The following is a 19438-nucleotide window of genomic DNA, read 5'->3' as shown; positions in this document are numbered from 1 at the left end:
TCCTCTCTGTTTCTGAGTGTAATCTCCCCCCTGTTTCTGAGTGTAATCTCCTTTCTGTTTCTGAATGTAATCTCCTCTCTGTTTCTGAGTGTAATCTCCCCCCTGTTTCTGAGTGTAATCTCCCCCCTGTTTCTGAGTGTAATCTCTTCTCTATTTCTCAGTGTAATCTCCTTTCTGTTTCTGAGTGTAATCTCCTCTCTGTTTCTGAGTGTAATCTCCTCTCTGTTTCTGAGTGTAATTTTCTCTCTGTTTCTGAGTGTAATCTCCTTTCTGTTTCTAAGTGTAATCGCCTCTCTGTTTGTGAGTGCAATGTCCCTTCTGTTTCTGAGTGTAATTTCCTCTCTGTTACTGAGTGTAATATCTTTTCTGTTTCTGAGTGTAATCTCCATTCTGTTTCTGAGTGTAATTTCCACTCTGTTATTGAGTGTAATATCTTTTCTGTTTCTGAGTGTAATCTCCTTTCTGTTTCTGAGTGTAATGTCCTCTCTTTTTCTGAGTGTAATCTCCCCCCTGTTTCTGAGTGTAATCTCCTCTCAGTTTCTGAGTGTAATGTGCTTTCTGTTTCTGAGTGTAATCTCCTTTCTGTTTCTGAGTGTAATGTCCTTTCTGTTTCTGAGTGTAATCTCCTCTCTGTTTCTGAGTGTAATGTGCTTTCTGTTTCTGAGTGTAATCTTCTTTCTGTTTCTGAGTGTAATGTCCTCTCTGTTTCTGAGTGTAATGTCCTCTCTGTTTCTGAGTGTAATGTCCTTTCTGTTTCTGAGTGTAATCTCCTTTCTGTTTCTGAGTGTAATGTCCTGTCTGTTCCTGAGTGTAATCTCCCCCCTGTTTCTGAGTGTAATCTCCTGTCTGTTTCTGAGTGTAATGTCCTCTCTGTTTCTGAGTGAAATGTGCTTTCTGTTTCTGAGTGTAATCTCCTCTCTGTTTCTGAGCGTAATGTGCTTTCTGTTTCTGAGTGTAATCTCCTCTCTGTTTCTGAGTGTAATCTCCTCTCTGTTTCTGAGTGTAATCTCCTTTCTGTTTCTGAGTGTAATGTGCTTTCTGTTTCTGAGTGTAATCTCCTCTCTGTTTCTGAGTGTAATCCCCTCTCTGTTTCTGAGTGCAATCTCCTTTCTGTTTCTGAGTGTAATCTCCTCTCTGTTTCTGAGAGTAATGTCCTCTCTGTTTCTGAGTGTAATCTCCTTTCTGTTTCTGAGTGTAATCTCCTTTCTGTTTCTGAGTGTTATCTCCTGTCTGTTTCTGAGTGTAATCTCCTCTCTGTTTCTGAGTGTAATCTGCTTTCTGTTTCTGAATGTAAGCTCCTCTCTCTTTCTGAGTGTAATCTCCACCCTGTTTCTGAGTGTAATCTCCTTTCTGTTTCTGAGTGTAATCTCCCCCCTGTTTCTGAGTGTAATCTCCTTTCTGTTTCTGAGTGTAATCTCCCCCCTGTTTCTGAGTGTAACCTCCTTTCTGTTTCTGAGTGTAATCTCCTTTCTGTTTCTGAATGTAATCTCCTCTCTGTTTCTGAGTGTAATCTCCCCCCTGTTTCTGAGTGTAATCTCCCCCCCTGTTTCTGAGTGTAATCTCCTCTCTGTTTCTGAGTGTAATCTCCTTTCTGTTTCTGAGTGTAATCTCCTCTCTGTTTCTGAGTGTAATCTCCTCTCTGTTTCTGAGTGTAATTTTCTCTCTGTTTCTGAGTGTAATCTCCTTTCTGTTTCTGAGTGTAATCGCCTCTCTGTCTGTGAGTGTAATGTCCTTTCTGTTTCTGAGTGTAATTTCCTCTCTGTTACTGAGTGTAATATCTTTTCTGTTTCTGAGTGTAATCTCCTTTCTGTTTCTGAGTGTTATGTCCTCTCTGTTTCTGAGTGTAATCTCCCCCCTGTTTCTCACTGTAATCTCCTCTCTGTTTCTGAGTGTAATGTGCTTTCTGTTTCTGAGTGTAATCTCCTTTCTGTTTCTGAGTGTAATGTCCTTTCTGTTTCTGAGTGTAATCTCCTCTCTGTTTCTGAGTGTAATGTGCTTTCTATTTCTGAGTGTAATCTCCTTTCTGTTTCTGAGTGTAATGTGCTCTCTGTTTCTGAGTGAAATGTCCTCTCTGTTTCTGAGTGTTATGTCCTTTCTGTTTCTGAGTGTAATCTCCCCCCTGTTTCTGAGTGTAATCTCCTCTCTGTTTCTGAGTGTAATGTCCTTTCTGTTTCTGAATGTAAGCTCCTCTCTGTTTCTGAGTGTAATCTCCCCCCTGTTTCTGAGTGTAATCTCCTTTCTGTTTCTGAGTGTAATCTCCCCCCTGTTTCTGAGTGTAATCTCCTTTCTGTTTCTGAGTGTAATCTCCTTTCTGTTTCTGAATGTAATCTCCTCTCTGTTTCTGAGTGTAATCTCCCCCCTGTTTCTGAGTGTAATTTTCTCTCTGTTTCTGAGTGTAATCTCCTTTCTGTTTCTAAGTGTAATCGCCTCTCTGTTTGTGAGTGCAATGTCCCTTCTGTTTCTGAGTGTAATTTCCTCTCTGTTACTGAGTGTAATATCTTTTCTGTTTCTGAGTGTAATCTCCATTCTGTTTCTGAGTGTAATTTCCACTCTGTTATTGAGTGTAATATCTTTTCTGTTTCTGAGTGTAATCTCCTTTCTGTTTCTGAGTGTAATGTCCTCTCTTTTTCTGAGTGTAATCTCCCCCCTGTTTCTGAGTGTAATCTCCTCTCAGTTTCTGAGTGTAATGTGCTTTCTGTTTCTGAGTGTAATCTCCTTTCTGTTTCTGAGTGTAATGTCCTTTCTGTTTCTGAGTGTAATCTCCTCTCTGTTTCTGAGTGTAATGTGCTTTCTGTTTCTGAGTGTAATCTTCTTTCTGTTTCTGAGTGTAATGTCCTCTCTGTTTCTGAGTGTAATGTCCTCTCTGTTTCTGAGTGTAATGTCCTTTCTGTTTCTGAGTGTAATCTCCTTTCTGTTTCTGAGTGTAATGTCCTGTCTGTTCCTGAGTGTAATCTCCCCCCTGTTTCTGAGTGTAATCTCCTGTCTGTTTCTGAGTGTAATGTCCTCTCTGTTTCTGAGTGAAATGTGCTTTCTGTTTCTGAGTGTAATCTCCTCTCTGTTTCTGAGCGTAATGTGCTTTCTGTTTCTGAGTGTAATCTCCTCTCTGTTTCTGAGTGTAATCTCCTCTCTGTTTCTGAGTGTAATCTCCTTTCTGTTTCTGAGTGTAATGTGCTTTCTGTTTCTGAGTGTAATCTCCTCTCTGTTTCTGAGTGTAATCCCCTCTCTGTTTCTGAGTGCAATCTCCTTTCTGTTTCTGAGTGTAATCTCCTCTCTGTTTCTGAGAGTAATGTCCTCTCTGTTTCTGAGTGTAATCTCCTTTCTGTTTCTGAGTGTAATCTCCTTTCTGTTTCTGAGTGTTATCTCCTGTCTGTTTCTGAGTGTAATCTCCTCTCTGTTTCTGAGTGTAATCTGCTTTCTGTTTCTGAATGTAAGCTCCTCTCTCTTTCTGAGTGTAATCTCCACCCTGTTTCTGAGTGTAATCTCCTTTCTGTTTCTGAGTGTAATCTCCCCCCTGTTTCTGAGTGTAATCTCCTTTCTGTTTCTGAGTGTAATCTCCCCCCTGTTTCTGAGTGTAACCTCCTTTCTGTTTCTGAGTGTAATCTCCTTTCTGTTTCTGAATGTAATCTCCTCTCTGTTTCTGAGTGTAATCTCCCCCCTGTTTCTGAGTGTAATCTCCCCCCCTGTTTCTGAGTGTAATCTCCTCTCTGTTTCTGAGTGTAATCTCCTTTCTGTTTCTGAGTGTAATCTCCTCTCTGTTTCTGAGTGTAATCTCCTCTCTGTTTCTGAGTGTAATTTTCTCTCTGTTTCTGAGTGTAATCTCCTTTCTGTTTCTGAGTGTAATCGCCTCTCTGTCTGTGAGTGTAATGTCCTTTCTGTTTCTGAGTGTAATTTCCTCTCTGTTACTGAGTGTAATATCTTTTCTGTTTCTGAGTGTAATCTCCTTTCTGTTTCTGAGTGTTATGTCCTCTCTGTTTCTGAGTGTAATCTCCCCCCTGTTTCTCACTGTAATCTCCTCTCTGTTTCTGAGTGTAATGTGCTTTCTGTTTCTGAGTGTAATCTCCTTTCTGTTTCTGAGTGTAATGTCCTTTCTGTTTCTGAGTGTAATCTCCTCTCTGTTTCTGAGTGTAATGTGCTTTCTATTTCTGAGTGTAATCTCCTTTCTGTTTCTGAGTGTAATGTGCTCTCTGTTTCTGAGTGAAATGTCCTCTCTGTTTCTGAGTGTTATGTCCTTTCTGTTTCTGAGTGTAATCTCCCCCCTGTTTCTGAGTGTAATCTCCTCTCTGTTTCTGAGTGTAATGTCCTTTCTGTTTCTGAATGTAAGCTCCTCTCTGTTTCTGAGTGTAATCTCCCCCCTGTTTCTGAGTGTAATCTCCTTTCTGTTTCTGAGTGTAATCTCCCCCCTGTTTCTGAGTGTAATCTCCTTTCTGTTTCTGAGTGTAATCTCCTTTCTGTTTCTGAATGTAATCTCCTCTCTGTTTCTGAGTGTAATCTCCCCCCTGTTTCTGAGTCTAATCTCCCCCCTGTTTCTGAGTGTAATCTCCTCTCTATTTCTGAGTGTAATCTCCTTTCTGTTTCTGAGTGTAATCTCCTCTCTGTTTCTGAGTGTAATCTCCTCTCTGTTTCTGAGTGTAATTTTCTCTCTGTTTCTGAGTGTAATCTCCTTTCTGTTTCTAAGTGTAATCTCCTCTCTGTTTGTGAGTGCAATGTCCCTTCTGTTTCTGAGTGTAATTTCCATTCTGTTTCTGAGTGTAATTTCCACTCTGTTACTGAGTGTAATATCTTTTCTGTTTCTGAGTGTAATCTCCTTTCTGTTTCTGAGTGTAATGTGCTTTCTTTTTCTGAGTGTAATCTCCCCCCTGTTTCTGAGTGTAATCTCCTCTCTGTTTCTGAGTGTAATGTGCTTTCTGTTTCTGAGTGTAATCTCCTTTCTGTTTCTGAGTGTAATGTGCTTTCTGTTTCTGAGTGTAATCTCCTCTCTGTTTCTGAGTGTAATCTGCTTTCTGTTTCTGAGTGTAATCTTCTTTCTGTTTCTGAGTGTAATGTCCTCTCTGTTTCTGAGTGTAATGTCCTCTCTGTTTCTGAGTGTAATGTCCTTTCTGTTTCTGAGTGTTATCTCCTTTCTGTTTCTGAGTGTAATGTCCTGTCTGTTTCTGAGTGTAATCTCCCCCCTGTTTCTGAGTGCAATCTCCTGTCTGTTTCTGAGTGTAATGTCCTTTCTGTTTCTGAGTGTAATCTCCTCTCTGTTTCTGAGTGTAATGTGCTTTCTGTTTCTGAGTGTAATCTCCTCTCTGTTTCTGAGCGTAATGAGCTTTCTGTTTCTGAGTGTAATCTCCTCTCTGTTTCTGAGTGTAATCTCCTTTCTGTTTCTGAGTGTAATGTGCTTTCTGTTTCTGAGTGTAATCTCCTCTCTGTTTCTGAGTGTAATCTCTTCCCTGTTTGTGAGTGTAATCTCTTCCCTGTTTGTGAGTGTGATCTCCTCCCTGTTTGTGAGTCTAATCTCCTCCCTGTTTGTGAGTCTAATCTACTCCCTGTTTGTGAGTGTAATCTCTTCCCTGTTTGTGAGTGTGATCTCCTCCCTGTTTGTGAGTCTAATCTCCTCCCTGTTTGTGAGTCTAATCTCCTCCCTGTTTGTGAGTGTAATCTCCTCCCTGTTTGTGAGTCTAATCTCCTCCCTGTTTGTGAGTGTAATCTCCTCCCTGTTTGTGAGTCTAATCTACTCCCTGTTTGTGAGTCTAATCTCCTCCCTGTTTGTGAGTCTAATCTCCTCCCTGTTTGTGAGTGTAATCTCCTCCCTGTTTGTGAGTCTAATCTCCTCCCTGTTTGTGAGTCTAATCTCCTCCCTGTTTGTGAGTCTAATCTCCTCCCTGTTTGTGAGTGTAATCTCCTCCCTGTTTGTGAGTCTAATCTACTCCCTGTTTGTGAGTCTAATCTCCTCCCTGTTTGTGAGTGTGATCTCCTCCCTGTTTGTGAGTCTAATCTCCTCCATGCTTGTGAGTCTAATCTACTCCCTGTTTGTGAGTGTAATCTCTTCCCTGTTTGTGAGTGTAATCTCTTCCCTGTTTGTGAGTCTAATCTACTCCCTGTTTGTGAGTCTAATCTCCTCCCTGTTTGTGAGTGTGATCTCCTCCCTGTTTGTGAGTCTAATCTCCTCCATGCTTGTGAGTCTAATCTACTCCCTGTTTGTGAGTGTAATCTCTTCCCTGTTTGTGAGTGTAATCTCTTCCCTGTTTGTGAGTCTAATCTACTCCCTGTTTGTGAGTCTAATCTCCTCCCTGTTTGTGAGTGTGATCTCCTCCCTGTTTGTGAGTCTAATCTCCTCCATGCTTGTGAGTCTAATCTACTCCCTGTTTGTGAGTGTAATCTCTTCCCTGTTTGTGAGTGTAATCTCCTCCCTGTTTGTGAGTCTAATCTACTCCCTGTTTGTGAGTCTAATCTCCTCCCTGTTTGTGAGTGTGATCTCCTCCCTGTTTGTGAGTCTAATCTCCTCCATGCTTGTGAGTCTAATCTACTCCCTGTTTGTGAGTGTAATCTCTTCCCTGTTTGTGAGTGTAATCTCTTCCCTGTTTGTGAGTCTAATCTCCTCCCTGTTTGTGAGTGTAATCTCTTCCCTGTTTGTGAGTGTAATCTCTTCCCTGTTTGTGAGTCGAATCTCCTCCCTGTTTGTGAGTGTAATCTCTTCCCTGTTTGTGAGTCGAATCTCCTCCCTGTTTGTGAGTCTAATCTCCTCCCTGTTTGTGAGTCTAATCTCCTCCCTGTTTGTAAATTTAAACTCCTCCCTGTTTGTGACTCTAATCTCCTCCCTGTTTGTGAGTGTCATCTCTTCCCTGTTTGTGAGTCTAATCTCCTCCCTGTTTGTGAGTGTAATCTCTTCCCTGTTTGGGAGTCTAATCTTCTCCCTGTTTGTGAGTCTAATCTACTCCCTGTTTGGGAGTCTAATCTCCTCCCTGTTTGTGACTCTAATCTCTTCCCTGTTTGTGAGTCTAATCTCCTCCCTGCTTGTGAGTCTAATCTCCTCCCTGTTTGTGAGTGTAATCTTCTCCCTGTTTGTGAGTCTAATCTTCTCCCTGTTTGTGAGTCTAATCTACTCCCTGTTTGGGAGTCTAATCTCCTCCCTGTTTGTGACTCTAATCTCCTCCCTGTTTGTGAGTCTAATCTTCTCCCTGTTTGTGAGTCTAATCTACTCCCTGTTTGGGAGTCTAATCTCCTCCCTGTTTGTGACTCTAATCTCTTCCCTGTTTGTGAGTCTAATCTCCTCCCTGCTTGTGAGTCTAATCTCCTCCCTGTTTGTGAGTGTAATCTCTTCCCTGTTTGGGAGTCTAATCTCCTCCCTGTTTGTGAGTCTAATCTACTCCCTGTTTGTGAGTGTAATCTCCTCCCTGTTTGTGAGTGTAATCTCCTCCCTGTTTGTGAGTCTAATCTCCTCCCTGTTTGTGAGTCTAATCTCCTCCCTGTTTGTGAGTCTAATCTCCTCCCTGTTTGTAAATTTAATCTCCTCCCTGTTTGTGAGTGTAATCTCTTCCCTGTTTGTGAGTCTAATCTCCTCCCTGTTTGTGAGTCTAATCTCCTCCCTGTTTGTGAGTCTAATCTCCTCCCTGTTTGTAAATTTAATCTCCTCCCTGTTTGTGAGTGTAATCTCTTCCCTGTTTGTGAGTCTAATCTCCTCCCTGTTTGTGAGTCTAATCTCCTCCCTGTTTGTAAATTTAATCTCCTCCCTGTTTGTGAGTGTAATCTCTTCCCTGTTTGTGAGTCTAATCTCCTCCCTGTTTGTGAGTCTAATCTCCTCCCTGTTTGTGAGTCTAATCTCCTCCCTGTTTGTAAATTTAATCTCCTCCCTGTTTGTGAGTCTAATCTCCTCCCTGTTTGTGAGTCTAATCTCCTCCCTGTTTGTGAGTCTAATCTCCTCCCTGTTTGTGAGTGTAATCTCTTCCCTGTTTGTGAGTCTAATCTCCTCCCTGTTTGTGAGTCTAATCTCCTCCCTGTTTGTGAGTCTAATCTCCTCCCTGTTTGTGAGTCTAATCTCCTCCCTGTTTGTAAATTTAATCTCCTCCCTGTTTGTGAGTGTAATCTCTTCCCTGTTTGTGAGTCTAATCTCCTCCCTGTTTGTAAATTTAATCTCCTCCCTGTTTGTGAGTCTAATCTCCTCCCTGCTTGTGAGTCTAATCTCCTCCCTGTTTGTTAGTCCATTCTCCTCCCTGTTTGTGAGTCTAATCTACTCCCTGTTTGTGAGTGTAATCTCTTCCCTGTTTGTGAGTGTAATCTCCTCCCTGTTTGTGAGTGTAATCTCCTCCCTGTTTGTGAGTCTAATCTCCTCCCTGTTTGTAAATTTAATCTCCTCCCTGTTTGTGAGTCTAATCTCCTCCCTGCTTGTGAGTCTAATCTCCTCCCTGTTTGTTAGTCCATTCTCCTCCCTGTTTGTGAGTCTAATCTACTCCCTGTTTGTGAGTGTAATCTCTTCCCTGTTTGTGAGTGTAATCTCCTCCCTGTTTGTGAGTGTAATCTCCTCCCTGTTTGTGAGTCTAATCTCCTCCCTGTTTGTGAGTCTAAACTCCTCCCTGTTTGTGAGTCTAATCTACTCCCTGTTTGTGAGTGTAATCTCTTCCCTGTTTGTGAGTGTGAGCTCCTCCCTGTTTGTGAGTCTAATCTCCTCCCTGTTTGTGAGTCTAATCTACTCCCTGTTTGTGAGTGTAATCTCTTCCCTGTTTGTGAGTCTAATCTCCTCCCTGTTTGTGAGTCTAATCTCCTCCCTGTTTGTGAGTCCAATCTCCTCCCTGTTTGTGAGTCTAATCTCCTCCCTGTTTGTGAGTCCAATCTCCTCCCTGTTTGTTATTCTAATCTCCTCCCTGTTTGTGAGTCTAATCTACTCCCTGTTTGTGAGTCTAATCGCTTCCCTGTTTGTGAGTGTAATCTCTTCCCTGTTTGTCAGTCTAATCTCCTCCCTGTTTGTGAGTGTAATCTCCTCCCTGTTTGTGAGTCTAATCTCCTCCCTGTTTGTGAGTCCAATCTCCTCCCTGTTTGTGAGTCTAATCTCCTCCCTGTTTGTGAGTGTAATCTCTTCCCTGTTTGTGAGTCTAATCTCCTCCCTGTTTGTGAGTCTAATCGATTCCCTGTTTGTGAGTGTAATCTCTTCCCTGTTTGTCAGTCTAATCTCCTCCCTGTTTGTGAGTCTAATCTCCTCCCTGTTTGTGAGTGTGATCTCTTCCCTGTTTGTGAGTGTGATCTCCTCCCTGTTTGTGAGTCGAAACTATTCCCTGTTTGTGAGTGTAATCTCTTCCCTGTTTGTGAGTCTAATCTCTTCCCTGTTTGTGAGTGTAATCTCTTCCCTGTTTGTGAGTGTGATCTCCTCCCTGTTTGTGAGTCTAATCTACTCCCTGTTTGTGAGTGTAATCTCTTCCCTGTTTGTGAGTCTAATCTCCTCCCTGTTTGTGAGTCTAATCTCCTCCCTGTTTGTGAGTCTAATCTACTCCCTGTTTGTGGGTGTAATCTCTTCCCTGTTTGTGAGTCTAATCTCCTTCCTGTTTGTGAGTGTAATCTCTTCCCTGTTTGTGAGTGTAATCTCTTCCCTGTTTGTGAGTCTAATCTCCTCCCTGTTTGTGAGTCTAATCTCCCCCCTGTTTGTGAGTGTAATCTCTTCCCTATTTGTGAGTCTAATCTCCTCCCTGTTTGTGAGTCTAATCTCCCCCCTGTTTGTGAGTGTAATCTCTTCCCTGTTTGTGAGTGTAATCTCTTCCCTGTTTGTGAGTCTAATCTCCCCCCTGTTTGTGAGTGTAATCTCTTCCCTGTTTGTGAGTCTAATCTCTTCCCTGTTTGTGAGTGTAATCTCTTCCCTGTTTGTGAGTCTAATCTCCCCCCTGTTTGTGAGTGTAATCTCTTCCCTATTTGTGAGTCTAATCTCCTCCCTATTTGTGAGTCTAATCTCTTCCCTGTTTGTGAGTGTAATCTCTTCCCTGTTTGTGAGTCTAATCTACTCCCTGTTTGTGAGTCTAATCTCCTCCCTGTTTGTGAGTCTAATCTCTTCCCTGTTTGTGAGTGTAATCTCTTCCCTGTTTGTGCGTGTAATCTCTTCCCTGTTTGTGAGTCTAATCTACTCCCTGTTTGTGAGTCTAATCTCCTCCCTGTTTGTGAGTCTAATCTCTTCCCTGTTTGAGAGTGTAATCTCTTCCCTGTTTGTGAGTGTAATCTCCCCCATTTGTGTGTGTAATCTCTTCCCTGTTTGTGAGTGTGATCTCCTCCCTGTTTGTGAGTCTAATCTACTCCCTGTTTGTGAGTGTAATCTCTTCCCTGTTTGTGAGTGTAATCTCTTCCCTGTTTGTGAGTGTGATCTACTCCCTGTTTGTGAGTCTAATCTCCTCCCTGTTTGTGAGTGTAATCTCTTCCCTGTTTGTGAGTGTAATCTCTTCCCTATTTGTGAGTCTAATCTCCTCCCTGTTTGTGAGTCTAATCTCCCCCCTGTTTGTGAGTGTAATCTCTTCCCTGTTTGTGAGTGTAATCTCTTCCCTGTTTGTGAGTCTAATCTCCCCCCTGTTTGTGAGTGTAATCTCTTCCCTGTTTGTGAGTCTAATCTCTTCCCTGTTTGTGAGTGTAATCTCTTCCCTGTTTGTGAGTCTAATCTCCCCCCTGTTTGTGAGTGTAATCTCTTCCCTGTTTGTGAGTGTAATCTCTTCCCTGTTTGTGAGTGTAATCTCCCCCATTTGTGAGTGTAATCTCTTCCCTGTTTGTGAGTGTGATCTCCTCCCTGTTTGTGAGTCTAATCTACTCCCTGTTTGTGAGTGTAATCTCTTCCCTGTTTGTGAGTGTAATCTCTTCCCTGTTTGTGAGTCTAATCTCCTCCCTGTTTGTGAGTCTAATCTCCTCCCTGTTTGTGAGTCTAATCTCCTTCCTGTTTGTGAGTCTAATCTACTCCCTGTTTGTGGGTGTAATCTCTTCCCTGTTTGTGAGTGTAATCTCTTCCCTGTTTGTGAGTCTAATCTCTTCCCTGTTTGTGAGTGTAATCTCTTCCCTGTTTGTGAGTGTAATCTCTTCCCTGTTTGTGAGTCTAATCTCCTCCCTGTTTGTGAGTCTAATCTCCTCCCTGTTTGTGAGTCTAATCTCCTTCCTGTTTGTGAGTCTAATCTACTCCCTGTTTGTGGGTGTAATCTCTTCCCTGTTTGTGAGTGTAATCTCTTCCCTGTTTGTGAGTCTAATCTCCTCCCTGTTTGTGAGTGTAATCTCTTCCCTGTTTGTGAGTGTAATCTCTTCCCTATTTGTGAGTCTAATCTCCTCCCTGTTTGTGAGTCTAATCTCCCCCCTGTTTGTGAGTGTAATCTCTTCCCTGTTTGTGAGTGTAATCTCTTCCCTATTTGTGAGTCTAATCTCCTCCCTGTTTGTGAGTCTAATCTCCCCCCTGTTTGTGAGTGTAATCTCTTCCCTGTTTGTGAGTGTAATCTCTTCCCTGTTTGTGAGTCTAATCTCCCCCCTGTTTGTGAGTCTAATCTCTTCCCTGTTTGTGAGTGTAATCTCTTCCCTGTTTGTGAGTCTAATCTCCCCCCTGTTTGTGAGTGTAATCTCTTCCCTGTTTGTGAGTGTAATCTCTTCCCTGTTTGTGAGTGTAATCTCCCCCATTTGTGAGTGTAATCTCTTCCCTGTTTGTGAGTGTGATCTCCTCCCTGTTTGTGAGTCTAATCTACTCCCTGTTTGTGAGTGTAATCTCTTCCCTGTTTGTGAGTGTAATCTCTTCCCTGTTTGTGAGTCTAATCTCCTCCCTGTTTGTGAGTCTAATCTCCTCCCTGTTTGTGAGTCTAATCTCCTTCCTGTTTGTGAGTCTAATCTACTCCCTGTTTGTGGGTGTAATCTCTTCCCTGTTTGTGAGTGTAATCTCTTCCCTGTTTGTGAGTCTAATCTCTTCCCTGTTTGTGAGTGTGATCTCCTCCCTGTTTGTGAGTCTAATCTACTCCCTGTTTGTGAGTGTAATCTCTTCCCTGTTTGTGAGTGTAATCTCTTCCCTGTTTGTGAGTCTAATCTCTTCCCTGTTTGTGAGTCTAATCTACTCCCTGTTTGTGAGTGTGATCTCCTCCCTGTTTGTGAGTCTAATCTCCTCCCTGTTTGTGAGTCTAATCTCCCCCCTGTTTGTGAGTGTAATCTCTTCCCTGTTTGTGAGTGTAATCTCTTCCCTGTTTGTGAGTCTAATCTCCTCCCTGTTTGTGAGTCTAATCTCCTCCCTGTTTGTGAGTCTAATCTACTCCCTGTTTGTGGGTGTAATCTCTTCCCTGTTTGTGAGTGTAATCTCTTCCCTGTTTGTGAGTCTAATCTCTTCCCTGTTTGTGAGTCTAATCTACTCCCTGTTTGTGGGTGTGATCTCCTCCCTGTTTGTGAGTGTGATCTCTTCCCTGTTTGTGAGTGTAATCTCTTCCCTGTTTGTGAGTCTAATCTACTCCCTGTTTGTGAGTCTAATCTCTTCCCTGTTTGTGAGTGTAATCTCTTCCCTGTTTGTGAGTGTAATCTCTTCCCTGTTTGTGAGTCTAATCTCCTCCCTGTTTGTGAGTCTAATCTCCTCCCTGTTTGTGAGTCTAATCTACTCCCTGTTTGTGGGTGTAATCTCTTCCCTGTTTGTGAGTCTAATCTCCTTCCTGTTTGTGAGTGTAATCTCTTCCCTGTTTGTGAGTGTAATCTCCTCCCTGTTTGTGAGTCTAATCTGCTCCCTGTTTGTGAGTGTAATCTCTTCCCTGTTTGTGAGTGTAATCTCTTCCCTGTTTGTGAGTCTAATCTCCTCCCTGTTTGTGAGTCTAATCTACTCCCTGTTTGTGGGTGTAATCTCTTCCCTGTTTGTGAGTCTAATCTCCTTCCTGTTTGTGAGTGTAATCTCTTCCCTGTTTGTGAGTGTAATCTCCTCCCTGTTTGTGAGTCTAATCTGCTCCCTGTTTGTGAGTGTAATCTCTTCCCTGTTTGTGAGTGTAATCTCTTCCCTGTTTGTGAGTCTAATCTCCTCCCTGTTTGTGAGTCTAATCTACTCCCTGTTTGTGGGTGTAATCTCTTCCCTGTTTGTGAGTCTAATCTCCTCCCTGTTTGTGAGTGTGATCTCCTCCCTGTTTGTGAGTGTAATCTCTTCCCTGTTTGTGAGTGTAATCTCTTCCCTGTTTGTGAGTCTAATCTCCTCCCTGTTTGTGGGTGTAATCTACTCCCTGTTTGTGAGTGTAATCTCTTCCCTGTTTGTGAGTGTAATCTCTTCCCTGTTTGTGAGTCTAATCTCCTTCCTGTTTGTGAGTGTAATCTCTTCCCTGTTTGTGAGTGTAATCTCTTCCCTGTTTGTGAGTGTAATCTCTTCCCTGTTTGTGAGTGTAATCTCTTCCCTGTTTGTGAGTGTAATCTCTTCCCTGTTTGTGAGTGTAATCTCTTCCCTGTTTGTGAGTGTAATCTCTTCCCTGTTTGTGAGTGTAATCTCTTCCCTGTTTGTGAGTGTAATCTCTTCCCTGTTTGTGAGTGTAATCTCTTCCCTGTTTGTGAGTCTAATCTCCTTCCTGTTTGTGAGTGTAATCTCTTCCCTGTTTGTGAGTGTAATCTCTTCCCTGTTTGTGAGTGTAATCTCTTCCCTGTTTGTGAGTGTAATCTCTTCCCTGTTTGTGAGTGTAATCTCTTCCCTGTTTGTGAGTGTAATCTCTTCCCTGTTTGTGAGTGTAATCTCTTCCCTGTTTGTGAGTGTAATCTCTTCCCTGTTTGTGAGTGTAATCTCTTCCCTGTTTGTGAGTGTAATCTCTTCCCTGTTTGTGAGTGTAATCTCTTCCCTGTTTGTGAGTGTAATCTCTTCCCTGTTTGTGAGTGTAATCTCTTCCCTGTTTGTGAGTGTAATCTCTTCCCTGTTTGTGAGTGTAATCTCTTCCCTGTTTGTGAGTGTAATCTCTTCCCTGTTTGTGAGTGTAATCTCTTCCCTGTTTGTGAGTGTAATCTCTTCCCTGTTTGTGAGTGTAATCTCTTCCCTGTTTGTGAGTCTAATCTCCTTCCTGTTTGTGAGTGTAATCTCTTCCCTGTTTGTGAGTGTAATCTCTTCCCTGTTTGTGAGTCTAATCTCCTCCCTGTTTGTGAGTCTAATCTCCCCCCTGTTTGTGAGTGTAATCTCTTCCCTATTTGTGAGTCTAATCTCCTCCCTGTTTGTGAGTGTAATCTCTTCCCTGTTTGTGAGTCTAATCTCTTCCCTGTTTGTGAGTCTAATCTCTTCCCTGTTTGTGAGTGTAATCTCCCCCCTGTTTGTGAGTGTAATCTCTTCCCTATTTGTGAGTCTAATCTACTCCCTGTTTGTGAGTGTAATCTCTTCCCTGTTTGTGAGTGTAATCTCTTCCCTGTTTGTGAGTCTAATCTCTTCCCTGTTTGTGAGTGTAATCTCCCCCCTGTTTGTGAGTGTAATCTCTTCCCTATTTGTGAGTCTAATCTACTCCCTGTTTGTGAGTGTAATCTCTTCCCTGTTTGTGAGTCTAATCTCTTCCCTGTTTGTGAGTGTAATCTCCCCCCTGTTTGTGAGTGTAATCTCTTCCCTATTTGTGAGTCTAATCTACTCCCTGTTTGTGAGTGTAATCTCTTCCCTGTTTGTGAGTGTAATCTCTTCCCTGTTTGTGAGTCTAATCTCTTCCCTGTTTGTGAGTCTAATCTCTTCCCTGTTTGTGAGTGTAATCTCCCCCCTGTTTGTGAGTGTAATCTCTTCCCTATTTGTGAGTCTAATCTACTCCCTGTTTGTGAGTGTAATCTCTTCCCTGTTTGTGAGTCTAATCTCTTCCCTGTTTGTGAGTGTAATCTCCCCCCTGTTTGTGAGTGTAATCTCTTCCCTATTTGTGAGTCTAATCTACTCCCTGTTTGTGAGTGTAATCTCTTCCCTGTTTGTGAGTCTAATCTCTTCCCTGTTTGTGAGTCTAATCTCTTCCCTGTTTGTGAGTGTAATCTCCCCCCTGTTTGTGAGTGTAATCTCTTCCCTATTTGTGAGTGTAATCTACTCCCTGTTTGTGAGTGTAATCTCTTCCCTGTTTGTGAGTGTAATCTCTTCCCTATTTGTGAGTGTAATCTACTCCCTGTTTGTGAGTGTAATCTCTTCCCTATTTGTGAGTCTAATCTACTCCCTGTTTGTGAGTGTAATCTCTTCCCTGTTTGTGAGTCTAATCTCTTCCCTGTTTGTGAGTGTAATCTCCCCCCTGTTTGTGAGTGTAATCTCTTCCCTATTTGTGAGTCTAATCTACTCCCTGTTTGTGAGTGTAATCTCTTCCCTGTTTGTGAGTGTAATCTCTTCCCTGTTTGTGAGTCTAATCTCTTCCCTGTTTGTGAGTCTAATCTCTTCCCTGTTTGTGAGTGTAATCTCCCCCCTGTTTGTGAGTGTAATCTCTTCCCTATTTGTGAGTCTAATCTACTCCCTGTTTGTGAGTGTAATCTCTTCCCTGTTTGTGAGTCTAATCTCTTCCCTGTTTGTGAGTGTAATCTCTTCCCTATTTGTGAGTCTAATCTACTCCCTGTTTGTGAGTGTAATCTCTTCCCTGTTTGTGAGTCTAATCTCTTCCCTGTTTGTGAGTCTAATCTCTTCCCTGTTTGTGAGTGTAATCTCCCCCCTGTTTGTGAGTGTAATCTCTTCCCTATTTGTGAGTGTAATCTACTCCCTGTTTGTGAGTGTAATCTCTTCCCTATTTGTGAGTCTAATCTACTCCCTGTTTGTGAGTGTAATCTCTTCCCTGTTTGTGAGTCTAATCTCTTCCCTGTTTGTGAGTGTAATCTCCCCCCTGTTTGTGAGTGTAATCTCTTCCCTATTTGTGAGTCTAATCTACTCCCTGTTTGTGAGTGTAATCTCTTCCCTGTTTGTGAGTCTAATCTCTTCCCTGTTTGTGAGTCTAATCTCTTCCCTGTTTGTGAGTGTAATCTCCCCCCTGTTTGTGAGTGTAATCTCTTCCCTGTTTGTGAGTCTAATCTCTTCCCTGTTTGTGAGTGTAATCTACTCCCTGTTTGTGAGTGTAATCTCTTCCCTGTTTGTGAGTCTAATCTCTTCCCTGTTTGTGAGTCTAATCTCTTCCCTGTTTGTGAGTGTAATCTCCCCCCTGTTTGTGAGTGTAATCTCTTCCCTGTTTGTGAGTCTAATCTACTCCCTGTTTGTGAGTGTAATCTCTTCCCTGTTTGTGAGTCTAATCTCTTCCCTGTTTGTGAGTGTAATCTCTTCCCTGTTTGTGAGTGTAATCTCTTCCCTGTTTGTGAGTCTAATCTCTTCCCTGTTTGTGAGTCTAATCTCTTCCCTGTTTGTGAGTGTAATCTCCCCCCTGTTTGTGAGTGTAATCTCTTCCCTATTTGTGAGTCTAATCTACTCCCTGTTTGTGAGTGTAATCTCTTCCCTGTTTGTGAGTGTAATCTCTTCCCTGTTTGTGAGTCTAATCTCTTCCCTGTTTGTGAGTCTAATCTCCCCCCTGTTTGTGAGTGTAATCTCTTCCCTGTTTGTGAGTGTAATCTCTTCCCTATTTGTGAGTCTAATCTCTTCCCTGTTTGTGAGTGTAATCTCTTCCCTGTTTGTGAGTGTAATCTCTTCCCTGTTTGTGAGTCTAATCTCTTCCCTGTTTGTGAGTCTAATCTCCCCCCTGTTTGTGAGTGTAATCTCTTCCCTGTTTGTGAGTGTAATCTCCCCCCTGTTTGTGAGTGTAATCTCTTCCCTATTTGTGAGTCTAATCTACTCCCTGTTTGTGAGTGTAATCTCTTCCCTGTTTGTGAGTGTAATCTCTTCCCTGTTTGTGAGTCTAATCTCTTCCCTGTTTGTGAGTCTAATCTCTTCCCTGTTTGTGAGTGTAATCTCCCCCCTGTTTGTGAGTGTAATCTCTTCCCTATTTGTGAGTCTAATCTACTCCCTGTTTGTGAGTGTAATCTCTTCCCTGTTTGTGAGTGTAATCTCTTCCCTGTTTGTGAGTGTAATCTCTTCCCTGTTTGTGAGTGTAATCTCTTCCCTGTTTGTGAGTGTAATCTCTTCCCTGTTTGTGAGTCTAATCTCCCCCCTGTTTGTGAGTGTAATCTCTTCCCTATTTGTGAGTCTAATCTCCCCCCTGTTTGTGAGTGTAATCTCTTCCCTGTTTGTGAGTCTAATCTCTTCCCTGTTTGTGAGTCTAATCTCTTCCCTGTTTGTGAGTGTAATCTCCCCCCTGTTTGTGAGTGTAATCTCTTCCCTATTTGTGAGTCTAATCTACTCCCTGTTTGTGAGTGTAATCTCTTCCCTGTTTGTGAGTCTAATCTCCCCCCTGTTTGTGAGTGTAATCTCTTCCCTATTTGTGAGTCTAATCTCCCCCCTGTTTGTGAGTGTAATCTCTTCCCTGTTTGTGAGTCTAATCTCTTCCCTGTTTGTGAGTCTAATCTCTTCCCTGTTTGTGAGTGTAATCTCCCCCCTGTTTGTGAGTGTAATCTCTTCCCTATTTGTGAGTCTAATCTACTCCCTGTTTGTGAGTGTAATCTCTTCCCTGTTTGTGAGTGTAATCTCTTCCCTGTTTGTGAGTGTAATCTCTTCCCTGTTTGTGAGTGTAATCTCTTCCCTATTTGTGAGTCTAATCTCCCCCCTGTTTGTGAGTGTAATCTCTTCCCTGTTTGTGAGTGTAATCTCTTCCCTGTTTGTGAGTCTAATCTCCCCCCTGTTTGTGAGTGTAATCTCTTCCCTGTTTGTGAGTGTGATCTCCTTCCTGTTTGTGAGTCTAATCTCCTCCCTGTTTGTGAGTCTAATCTACTCCCTGTTTGTGAGTGTAATCTCTTCCCTGTTTGTGAGTGTAATCTCTTCCCTGTTTGTGAGTGTAATCTCTTCCCTGTTTGTGAGTGTAATCTCTTCCCTGTTTGTGAGTGTAATCTCTTCCCTATTTGTGAGTCTAATCTCCCCCCTGTTTGTGAGTGTAATCTCTTCCCTATTTGTGAGTCTAATCTCCCCCCTGTTTGTGAGTGTAATCTCTTCCCTGTTTGTGAGTCTAATCTCCTCCCTGTTTGTGAGTGTAATCTCTTCCCTGTTTGTGAGTGTAATCTCTTCCCTGTTTGTGAGTGTAATCTCTTCCCTGTTTGTGAGTCTAATCTCCCCCCTGTTTGTGAGTGTAATCTCTTCCCTGTTTGTGAGTGTGATCTCCTTCCTGTTTGTGAGTCTAATCTCCTCCCTGTTTGTGAGTCTAATCTACTCCCTGTTTGTGAGTGTAATCTCCTCCCTGTTTGTGAGTCTAATCTCCTCCCTGTTTGTGAGTCTAATCTACTCCCTGTTTGTGAGTGTAATCTCCTCCCTGTTTGTGAGTGTGATCTCCTCCCCGTTTGTGAGTGTAATCTCTTCCCTGTTTGTGAATGTGAGCTCCTCCCTGTTTGTGAGTCTAATCTCCTCCCTGTTTGTGAGTGTAATCTCCTCCCTGATTGTGAGTCTAATCTCCTCCCTGTTTGTGAGTCTAATCTACTCCCTGTTTGTGAGTGTACTGTCCCCCCTGTTTCTGAATGTAACCACCTTCTTCCTATCTCAGGCTGTTGTCCCAGGTGCTGCCGCAGTGAATCGTGTCTCTCGCGGCGGGAAGTTTGAGAGTTTAATGCCAGCATCTTCATCAATAAATCTGAGGTAAGACAGCAGGACCCTTCTCTCCTCAGGTTGGAAACTGGAGAGTTAATTCATTGATATTCAGGACGCCCACTGTCGAGACCGCTCTGCTGAGTGACAGGGTTCTTCAGTCACTCTGCTCTGAATTAAATTAAATGCACTGATAAAACTGATTAGTATGCTCCCTATGAACACGTCAAATAGATTAGACAGCTTTAACAAATCAACACAAACTGAAGCATCAAGTCTGTTGCCTTGTCGGGGGATATAGATTGAGTCAGAGCAGCTGGGTGATGGAAGTTCAATGGTCAAAGGCTTAACCTTGCATCAAAAAATAAAACATAGAAACAAAGATAATTTACGGCACAGGTGGAGGCCCTTCGGCCCATCGTGTCTGTGCCAGATGAAAAAGAGCCATCCAACCTATTCCCACCTCCCAGCTCTTGGCCAGTCGCCTTATATGTTACAACACCTCAATTGTATCACGTAATGTTTTTTGAATGTAATGATGGTTTTGCCTCTACCACCCTTTCAGGCAGTGAGTTCCAAACCCCTGTCACCCTCTGGGGCAAAAACCTTCTCACGTTTCCTCTAATCCTTCCACCAATTAGTTCAAATCTATGCTCCCTAATTATTGACATCACTGCGAAGGGAACTGGGACCTCCTGTCCACTCTGGTCCCTTCATCATTTTATATACCGTCATTAAATCTCCTCTCAGCCATCTCTATTACAAAGAAAACAATTCTAAACTATGCAATCTTTCCTCATAGCTAAAATTCACCATCCTGACATCATCCTGGTAAATCTCCTCTGAACCCTCTCCAGTGCGATCACATCCTTCCTGTAATGCGGTGACCAGAACAGTAGATCTTACTCTAGATGCAGCCTAACTAGTGTTTTACACAGTTCTGGCAAACCT

At 42.7% G+C, this 19438-nt stretch overlaps 1 protein-coding gene across 1 annotated transcript in view; it reads left to right on the top strand.

Moving 5' to 3' along the window:
* The window catches only part of apbb3 (amyloid beta (A4) precursor protein-binding, family B, member 3), a 122785-nt gene that overhangs the window by 46499 nt on the left and 56848 nt on the right, over positions 1-19438 (top strand). The window contains exon 7 of the mRNA XM_068043110.1: positions 18447-18538. Coding sequence (XP_067899211.1) covers positions 18447-18538 — 92 coding nt within the window. The remainder of the gene's footprint in view (positions 1-18446; positions 18539-19438) is intronic.

Source organism: Heterodontus francisci, chromosome 12 (genome assembly GCF_036365525.1).
Source record: "Heterodontus francisci isolate sHetFra1 chromosome 12, sHetFra1.hap1, whole genome shotgun sequence".
NCBI classification, from domain to species: domain Eukaryota; kingdom Metazoa; phylum Chordata; class Chondrichthyes; order Heterodontiformes; family Heterodontidae; genus Heterodontus; species Heterodontus francisci.
The sequence above is the reverse complement of the archived record's forward strand: the minus strand, read 5'-3'. Positions and strand labels throughout refer to the sequence as shown.